Below are 10,238 nucleotides of genomic sequence, written 5' to 3' on the forward strand. Positions count from 1 at the left end.
AGATTTACTCTCTCATGTCATCCTCACAGAATGGTCCAGCAAGGTAAGGATTATACCCATTTTATAGATCAGGAAATTGAGCTTCAAAAAGGTTCTTTATTTTTCTCTAGTCATAGAGCTAATAGAGGCTAGGATTAGAAAGGAAACCCAGATGGCTTCTAAGTCTCCAGTATAAGGGGTGGAAGAAGAGGGAAGGGATGTAGAAAGTGGGGAAATGTGAAACACCATCTTCCATCCCCTTCCTGGTTGCAGGGCTGAGGGGGTGAATATCACTGTGGAAGTGATTCCATATCTTCCAATCAAACTTCAGAGAGGAGAGGTCACTGGGCCAGGGCTGCAGGAGGGTTAGCTTGCTGACAGCCCTTGCCGTGCACCCTGCTAGCTCTCAGTCTGTGCCTTTGTGATCACCTGGCTGCTTCTGGAAACTACCCAGTCACACCAAGGCAGGTGTCCTGCCCCTCCTCTCTGGGTTGAGGAAGCAGGAAGAGGTGGCAGTTAGAGGCAGTGGGCAGACGTGCTGGGCAACGGTGGCTGGAGCTCCTGTTAGGATGGGCTTTCTCTGGGGCCTGGCTCTCCCCCTTTTCTTCTGCTGCGAGGCTGGGGTCCCCGGGAGCTCTGCAGGTAAGGAGGTATGGGCTTCTCTCCTTACCGGGCTCTGGATGTTTCTGTACCGGCAGCCCTTTGTGACTGATTAATTAGAATTAACCATAAAGCTACATCTGAAGTATTACTATTGTTGATAAAGAGTGTGCAAATAGCAGTGTGTCAGCTTACACATGTACGACGCTGCAGCCCTAGGATGAGCGATGGCCTTGTGCGGTGGCTGCAGGCTGTCCTCTGAAGGGACTGAGTGAGGTGGAGGAGTGGGAGGAGCCAGGGAAGTACAGGCTGGGGATAAATCTGACTAGAGCCAAAGAAAGTGGCTCAACAAGATTCTAACGCCTCCAAGTTTATTTCCTAGCCCAAATTTCCTTTAAAAAGCAGTTTTTGTGTGAAAAGTCTAACAGTTACAGACTGCTTGGGGAGGGCGGATTCTGAGAAGGGCAGGGCTTTTATGAAAGAAGAGACTAACATGGATGTGTCATAGGAACTACGCTATGTTTGTCACATGCATTGTCTTTATTTTTTTTTAATAAACTTTTTATTGTAGAGCAGTTTTGGGTTCACAGCAAAACTGAGCAGAAATACAGAGATTTGACTCACATATAACCTCTGCATCCCCCATACATAATCTCTTCCGTATGATCAACATCCTGCATTATCTTTTCCTTAAAATTTTTTTGATGTTTAATTATTTTTGAGAGAGAGAGAGATAGAGTGCAAGCAGGGACGGGGCAGAGAGAGGAGGGAGACACAGAATCCGAAGCAGGCTCCAGGCTCTGCTGTCAGCACAGAGCCTGATGCTTGGCACAAACTCACAGACCATGAGATCATGACGTGAGCCAAAGTTGGGTGCTTAACTGACTGAACCACCCAGGTGCCCCATCTTTTTTTCTAAAGACTATTTTTTAGAGCAGTTTTTGTTTCACAGCAAAATTTACAGGAAGTTACAGAGACTTCCCATATGCCTCCATGCACCATCTTTTTAATCCTCACAGTAACCCCATGAGAGAGACATGGTCTTATTCTTACTCATTTCTACAAGATGGGACTGAGGCTTTCCAGGACTAAGCAACTCATATGCAAAGCCAGGATGTTATTCTGCATGTGGCTAGCCACTGGACCACATGGTCTGCATGCACTCATGACCTGGCAGGATTGTGTTGCATATTTTACATTTAATTGAACCTAATCTTCACAACCCTATGAAATAGGTACCTTTAGCTCCATTTTACAGATGAGGAAAATGCAGGCTGGAGCCAGGAGACTTGGCCGGGGTCACGTGATTGGTAAGCAGTGGAGCAAGCAGCAGAGAAGGGACTCAAACTCAGGGTCTATCATACACATGCCTTCCTCTCTGCCTGTTTGATCTGAGGAGTGGACCAGGAGAGCTGCAGATTCTAGAGCCTTAGAGGACCAGGTAGGCTTTGCTGTGTTTGAGAAACCTCCGGTGGGTAGGAGACTTGGGTGGGGGGGTGTGAGAGCTCCAAGGGGTGTGAAGAGGCTATGGGCTGGGAAGCATGAGGAAGTTTCACGGCAGGATGGTATCACAGGATTCCTGGAAAAGGAAGAAAATACTTCAGGGGAGATGGATGGTCGGACCCCAAGAGCCCCCCTGTTTGGGCTTTAGGCTGAGTGGGTTGACGTTGAAAGTCTTTGCTTTCACCATATGGGAACTGAGGAAGCTCAAAGAAATACCTTGGGCTTTGAAGTGGGGAGAAGAAAGTATATTCTGTAAAAGCACGATTGCAGAACAACTGAGAGTGCATGCCATGACTGACCTGATATGCATGTGAGGACAGCCTGACATTCTCATTGCATTAAAGTCCATTGTGTGCTCTCAAGTAGCTCTTTGAGAGGACAAGGCATGGGAGGAATGCTTAGTAACACCTTGCAGTCTTTGGAATATAAGACTTTCCTATCCCCCTTCTCCTTGGTCTTCACCACTATGGTAACCCTTTTTCACAGGGAGGAAATGGAGGCTTGGAGAAGTCTGGTGACTGACTTTGTTGGTAGGAGGTAGGGTCAGGATTTGAACCAATTAATCATTGGACTCCAAAGCTAGTAGGCAATAAGCTTGGGGCTGGAACCCAATCTTTTGCTTCCTGGCCCAGTGCTCTTTTATTGTTCAGAGAGAGGACCTGGAACCCTGTCCTGACAACCAGCCAGGGTAGAGGTGACCAAACAGTCCTGTACTTTCACTGGGTCCTTGGGTACTTTTGGGCCTGTAGACCTCAGTAAAGACCATCTCAAACCATCAGAACCCAGAAAAGGGAGGCTTATATTTTGATTCTTTTCCTTCCAAGAGTAAGGTTCCTGGATAAAACACAAGGAATGTGCTTAAATTTGAATGCCAGGTAACAAAGCTTTTTCTAGAAGTATGTCTCAAATACTACACGAGAAATACACATACTGAAAACATTTGTCATTAAAATTATTCCTTGTTTATCTGAAATTCAAATTCGAGTTTAACTGAGCATCCTGTATTTTTTTTTTTTTTTTTTTTTTTTGCTAAATCTGGCAACCCTCCCCAAAAGAGTCCCTGGCCCAGTTACAGAGAGAGCCATTCATCCTTAGTTGATGGGACAGGCACACTTGTCAGCCCATAAAAAGATCCTGCTGTAGCCTCCCCAGGGCCTCATGCAACCTCGCAGGATCCATCAAGTGAACAGGGATGCTCTGCCCTGTGGAGCAATACTAGTGGCATCTCTAAGGAGAGTAATTTACCTCACTTGGTTCCCTGTTACTGGAGGAACGTGCCTGGTGCATCATTTCTGTAGTTACTAGGAGGAGGCAGACTCAGGTGATGGGACCCCAGGGTCCCTTACTGGAGCCCCCAGGACTCTGCCTGCTGTTTTCCCTGTTGCAGTAGTCACCACCCTCTGTCTCTCCCTCCAGTGCTCCCAGCTACCTCTAAATACAAAACCACAGATGTTTCCTGTATTAGAAGAGTTTTCACTTCCATGAGGAAACATTCGCTGGATGAGTAAAGTATCTATGGGAAAGTGACAAGGATTCTTTGAGAAGGCTCTGAGAGTTGTGGTTTCTGCTCTGTAGTTCTTGGCTCTCTTGGACTTCTGCCTCCTTTTTTCCCCACTTGAAGCTAGATCCTGGCCCCACGCATTCCCCTTGATGGCTTCAGACCAATAATCAGCTGGATTCAGAGGCTTGCTTGCCTCAGGTCATCAGAGGACATCAGTCAGGTGATTCCAGTTCCATGGCTGATGCATGGGACTGGTCTTCCCAATACCACCTCCTTTCTTGTATGTATAGATGAAAAATGGAGTAAAAGCAACTTCCTCTCTCCACCTTCCTCCTGGTATTGCTCAGGGCATAAACACAAGAACTTGTGTGAAGTCAGTCCAGGGGTACTAATGACTTACAAAGGTGGTCTTACCTAATACAGATCCCAGCACCAGTAGACCAGGTCCTTTGGTGCCAACAAACCATGTAGAAGTGGCTACCATGACTCCGGGGATCAGGACAAGTTCACAGGGAGCCTTCCAGGCCACTGACCTTGTTGAGACCTCTATGCAAAGCCACATCCCTTTGGAAATTCAAACCCTGAGCACCCAGACCTTTGATAGGACCTCAATCATGACCAGCACCATTTCAGGAGCAGGGATCAGGGAAACCAAGATCATTTTTCCTCCAACAGAGACCAAGGCCTTCACAAAAATGGTATCTTCCAAACTCATGGTTGTGATCACCACTCCTATGGAGGCATCAGCCACAAGTGGCAGCCCGACGGGAACTGGAATGACCACAGTTGAGACTGTTACAGGCACTGATCTTGTGGAATCTGTCCTTGACACCCTTTGTACAGATGACAACTCAGAGGAGGCAAGGAGGATTGTAATTGACATCTTGACATTGGCTCACACTTCTGCAGAAGCCAAGGCCCTGGCCTTGGAGAGCAGTGCCGTCTCTGACAGCTCAGTTCTGGCCATTGCCACCTCACAGACCCTGGCATCTGACGCTGCTGCTCTGGCTAAAGCCTTGCTCGCCTATACTATCACCTACACCAAGGTTATCAATTGTAGCGTTATAGAAATAGAAACAACTGCCACCACTCCCGGGACCTTGGACATAGGTCATGACCCCACAGGAGCAAAGGCCCTGTCTCCCTCTGAGATGTCAGCTTTGCTTGATTCCACGGAAGCAGAATCAGACTCCCTGGAGACCATGACATCTGCTGAGACCTTGTCAGGAGCCACAGAACCAGCCATGCCTGATACCACAGTTGAGACCCCACTACCTTCTAATAGCACCATAGAGGGAGAAACAGCAGCAGCAAAGACCACCACCCCCAGCACAACTTTGGTAACTGTCAGCACGAACCCCTTGGAAGAAACTTCAGCCCTCTCTGTTGAGACAAGCCACACTGAGAGCTCAGTTACAATCTCCACACAGGCTGGGTCAACAGTGGGCAAAGTGACCTCCCCTGCTGGGGTCTCATCTATGGCCTACAGCCACACCCAAGTAGCCACTAGCAGGAACCCCATTCCCTCAGAGACTTCAACCACAGACAGCACAACCAATGGGTCCACCCCCATCAGCAGGAGCCCCTTTCCTCCTGTCCATCTGACTGTGGCTAACAGGAGCCCAGAGGCAAATATCACCTTAGTCAAGACCATAGCCTTAGCAAGGACCTTGAAGACAGCCAGCATGACTGGAGGGAATCTCCCAACAGCCATGCCCACCACTGCTCAGACAAAGTGGGCCACAGAAGTTACTGCAGGTAAGTGGCTCCTGGGGNGTTTCCAGGATGTCTACATGCTTAAGGAGTAGGGAGTAAGGAAGGAGGCTTATTCTGAGCCCAGTCTCTGAGGTCACCTCTTCATGATCTAGTGATTCTTGCCAAAATCAGAAACAGGCAGAGTTAGGGTGACATATGGAAAAACTGTGGGACTGGAAGTCTGTAGAAATAGTCTAAGATCCTGATTTCACCCTTTACTATCTAGTGACCTAGGACAGGTTCTTCCCCTCTCTGGGCCTCAGTTTCTCCACTAGTAACTGTAGGGGGCTGTGAAGGATGAACAACGATGTTCATTCCACCTCTGCCCTTCTATGACACTAACCTTTGAATAACTAATGTGTGCCAAGTGAGGCCCCAAATTGTATTCAAAGGCCACAGTCCTCGTGCTCTGGAAGCATGAGCAGCCAGAGCCACACAGAGGGGCACCATGTAAACATCTGGCCCAAGTAGCTGCCCCCTGAGCAGCTGGGACCCCATAAGAGTCTGTGGCTGGGGTTGGAGCCAAAGACAGTGACTTTAAATAAATAAATAAACTGGGCAAAGGTTTGGGCATTTAAAGCTACATGTCTGAGACAACATATCCTTCTCAGGGGTGAGGCACCCTCGTCAGAGGCTGCTGGGTCAGCCCAGCTCCTGGTCAGCTGGGAGCCTCCACCTTCACTTCCCGTCACTGTCCTTGTGACTTATGCCTGTGGTGTCCTCAGCTAGCCCTGACTCTGTGGGGAGGTGAAATAAAAATATTGATCACAACCACCTTACTGAGCATCTTTTGTATTCCAGGCAGAGGTGATATGAAAATATTTCATAACCAGTGAAGCATTGGCACCGGCTGAATGTTCTCACTGATGTCAGGCAGTGAACTATGAGTTTTGCACATGTTATCTCTTCTCATTAAACCTTCAAAACCACCTTAATGTGTGGGTATTATTGCCCCACCTGACAGATGAGGAAACAGATTTAAAGATGCTAAAAAGAGGGGCGCCTGGGTGGCTCAGTCGGTTAAGCATCCGACTTCGGCTCAGATCATGATCTCACTGTTTGTGGGTTCGAGCCCTGCATCTGGCTCTGTGCTGACAGCCAGCTCAGAGCCTGGAGCCTGCTTCAGATTCTGTGTATCCCTCTCTCCATGACCCTCCCCTGCTCCATCTGTCTCTCTCTCTCAGAAATAAATAAAAAGCATTTTAAAAAATTAAAAAAAAAAGATGCTAAAAAGATAGCAGAGGGACTCCAAATGGAAGTCTGTTTGATTCCAACTCATAGTCTCCCATTGTGCTTTTATTTTTTATATTTTTATAATTTTTAACATTTTTTTTTGAGAGACAAAGACAGAGTACAAGTAGGGGAGGGACAGAGAGAGAGGGAGACACAGATTCCGAAGCAGGCTTCAGGCTCTAAGCTGTCAGCACAGAGCCCTACATGGGGCTCAAACTCACAGACCACGAGATCATGACCCGAGCAGAAGTTGGATGCTCATCCGACTGAGCCACCCAGGCACCCCTGTGCTTTTATTTTTTAAAGCTCAATTTATTAATATATCTTTATTTTAAAATGCTTTTCTTTATTATTTGTTTGATTAGATACTGCGTTGACATGATTTAAAAGTCAATAGGTTCATAAGGGGTCAGCATAAAATGTCTTTCTCCCACTGCTGTCTCCCAACTACCCAGCTTCCATCATACACATAACCGACAGGATTATTTTCTTGTGAATCTTCTCGCTGTGAAATATGCATGTGGCAGCAAAAACAAGGAGGATAAAATATCAATATTGATATCTCTATCGGTCTATATAAATATAGAAGTGCAACGACTGGATCAGTTCTGACAGTACTCTGATGGGAGGAAATGACTAAAACAGGGCAGTGAAGGCAAGCAGGTTAGGGCTCAACGAAAGGCAAAACTTACCCACAGGGCTGCTAAATTGGGAAGGCTGGATGGAAACCTCCGCCAACTTGGAGCTGGAAACATTGGCTGAGGGCATCCCCTCCAAGAGCCGGCCCCTCTCTGGCATTCTCCCTGTCTGGACCCTTACCCAACAGGCCATTTGTGACTGCCAGTCCTCAAGAACATTCTAGATTCACTTTGATTTCTCCTTCCTCACACTACTTTTTGTGGATGGGCCCTTTAGCCATCCTTTCTTTCAGTTTTGTTGGGAAGACACTGCACGGAGCCCAGTTATGGGAGAGACAGAATCCTCTTTCTCTTTGCAGTGAGTAAATATAAGCTTCCAAGTGAACACAGACACATTTACACGTGAGAGTGAGCACATATGTGCAGAGGTGAGGACAGAGGCTGGGTGGCACAGGTCACGTCATGATTCCTGAACTGACTTACCCATAGTTTCATCTGCTGTTTTTTTAAAAACTTGCAGGTGGAGATGGAGGCTTTTTCCTTCTGCGACTGAGTGTGGCCTCCCCAGAAAACCTCACTGACCCAAGAGTGGTGGAGAGGCTGATGCAGCAGGTGAGCGGGCACTTTCTGGGCCAAGAAAGTAGAGGAAAGAATTAGGAACTAAATTTAAGGATCCCTGCTTGGCTTGGCTTCTGCCTGTTTTTCCTGAGTGCTATGTAAAGCAATTCTTTCCTTCAGCACCAATTTCCTCAGGCCCTAGGAAGCTCAGGCCTTCTGGCCCTTGGGAGAAGATCAATGATATTAATGGGCTGATAGGTAGGACTTCGGGTTACAAGTAGCAAAAACTAACTCATTGTAGCTTACACACAAAAGGAAAGGTATTATTGGCTGAGAAACCTAGAAGTGACTATGCCAGCTTCAGTTATGGCTGGATCCAGCAGCTTAGACATTTCTCTTTCTCTGCCTCTCTTAGCTTTTCATTCTTCAGAATCTTTCTCCATATTCATAGAGAGGCAGCTGTAACAGCTCTGGAGTCACAGATACTTCCCTCTTCCAAGGTCTACATATTATACTAAAGAAACACTGATTTCATTGACTTGCAAAGGTCACTATGACTGACAGCTCAACCACATGGAATGAAAAGGACAGGCCCCAAAGGAAATAGGAATGCTAGACAGAGAAACACCCTATAGATGTATGATCCAGATGGGGGCCAAGATTGGGATATATTTGTATATGCTGGGAAAACTCTCCTAAGGCCTGGATCACTGGACAAAGTTTCCAATGGTGGAATTCTGGGGTCAGAGCTTGTGGGGACGGAATGAAACACTGGAAGGTTTAACCAGGTCAGCTCAGCCTAGCTCTTGTGCTCACATCTTGCTGCCAGGGGATGAGAAGAGGAAGTATCTGGGCTCATGAAGTTCTCTTAGGGGAAAGGGGCCCATCAGGGCTCCCATAATGAGATCTCTGAACACAGTATGGGGGTTTTGAAGCAGGACAGGCAAGAAAATGACACATGCCTACTGCACTTGATAATCAAAGCAGCAGGTGTGAATCCTAGTCAAAGAGGGAAGCCAGAACGGTGCCAGATCTGAGTCCCCCAAACTGAAAACTATTTCAGGGTTCAGAAAGTAGGCGTTGGGGGGGCACCTGGGTGGCTCAGGTGGTTAAGCATCTGACTTTAGCCCAGGTCCTGATCTTGCAGTTTGTGAATTCAAGCCCCACATAGAGCTCTTTGTTGACAGCTTGGAGCCTGGGGCCTCTTTTGGATTCTGTGTCTCCTTCTCTCTCTGCGCCTCCCCCACTCATGCTCTGTCTCTCAAAAAGAAACGTTAAAAAATATTAAAAAAAAAAAAAAAAGAAAGAAGCCAGGAAGAGAGGACAGGTCAGGAGCTGAGGTATAGGAATCAGGCCATACAGGTGTTAGGCACGAACTCTTGTTGGGAGCAGGACACTGATGTAGGGCTCAGGGTTCAGGACTCAGACAAACAAGTTTGGAGCCATATAGATCTGAGGGTGAATTCCAGTTCCTAACTGTGTGACTTTAAGTTACTCCATACTATTTTCCTCTCTTATAAAATGAAGTGAATACTACCTGCTTTGTAAAGTTATTGTGAGGTCAAACGGCATTATGTGCATGAAACACCTAGCTCATGCCCCGCCTGTGGGGGCCCAGGAAGTGTTGCTGGCCTCCTCATACGTTCTCTCCCACTGTCCCTTCCTGTCCCCGGCCTGTGCTGAGCTCATGGGCCAGGCGGGCTGGAAGAACCACCTGCTCCTTTTGCCCTGCAGCTCCTCCATGAACTGTGTATCCTCATGCCTCCCATCCAAGTGTCTCTGCTGCGCGTCAAGAGGGACTAAGGACCATCAGCTGCGGCCAGGCGTGGTTGTGTGCCAAAGGGGGCAGTGCTGCCGGCGTCTGGGCCCCCCACAGCCTGGAGCCACGTCACTGCTACTGCGCTGAGATGCACCTGGAAGATTCCCAAGAGGTCAGCTGGCCTAAATCCTTACCCCAGACATGGCAGCGGGACCCTAAGGCACATATGCCTGAGTGTATGTGTGTGGGGGGGGGGTTCCAAAGATGTTCTCAGACTTCCTTTGGCTCATGTGTTGTGTTTCAGTAAAGAGTGACTTGATCACCCACTGTCACCTGCTTTGTGCTTCCATCGGACATCAATATCACACTCAGTGTGGTCCAGAGATTATCTATTTGATCAGTATGTGGTGTGTGGATTTTTTTTTTTTTAATTTATTTCTGAGAGAGAGACAGACAGCATGAACAGGGGAGCGTCAGAGAGAGAGAGGGAGATACAGAATCTGAAGCAGGCTCCAGGCTCTGAGCTGGCTGTCAGCACAGAGCCCGATGTGGGGCTTGAACCCACAAACTGTGAGATCATGACCTGAGCCGAGTTGGACACTCAACCGACTGAGCCACCCAGGCGCCCTGGTTTTTGGGTTTTTTTTGATATTTATATGATACAGGGGGTTTGTGCATCCTCCCCTTACATTCCTTCATTCGCTCCTGATTT

The 10,238-nt window shown here is 47.7% G+C and overlaps 1 protein-coding gene across 1 annotated transcript; it reads left to right on the plus strand.

The window, feature by feature from the left end:
• The first annotated feature begins 548 nt into the window (after window positions 1–548).
• MUC20 (mucin 20, cell surface associated) lies at window positions 549–9,848 on the plus strand. Its single transcript, XM_077767747.1, has 4 exons — window positions 549–621; window positions 4,259–5,341; window positions 7,730–7,821; window positions 9,502–9,848. The coding sequence occupies exons 1-4, from the start codon at window positions 549–551 to the stop codon at window positions 9,568–9,570; spliced, it is 1,317 nt and encodes a 438-aa protein (XP_077623873.1). The 3' UTR covers window positions 9,571–9,848.
• The last annotated feature ends 390 nt before the right edge of the window (window positions 9,849–10,238 follow it).

The sequence above is a fragment of the Crocuta crocuta genome, unplaced genomic scaffold (assembly GCF_008692635.1).
Source record: "Crocuta crocuta isolate KB4526 unplaced genomic scaffold, BGI_CrCroc_1.0 scaffold45, whole genome shotgun sequence".
In the NCBI taxonomy this organism is placed as follows: domain Eukaryota; kingdom Metazoa; phylum Chordata; class Mammalia; order Carnivora; family Hyaenidae; genus Crocuta; species Crocuta crocuta.

What these genes read in the sequence shown, in the direction of transcription:
- MUC20 (XM_077767747.1), top strand. Translation starts at nt 549, where the DNA reads ATGGGCTTTCTCTGGGGCCTGGCTCTCCCCCTTTTCTTCTGCTGCGAG. An exon ending in GGTCCCCGGGAGCTCTGCAG is followed by an intron (nt 622 to 4,258) that starts GTAAGGAGGTAT and finishes TTCCTCCAACAG; the next exon opens with AGACCAAGGCCTTCACAAAA. An exon ending in TGGAGAGGCTGATGCAGCAG is followed by an intron (nt 7,822 to 9,501) that starts GTGAGCGGGCAC and finishes TTTGCCCTGCAG; the next exon opens with CTCCTCCATGAACTGTGTAT.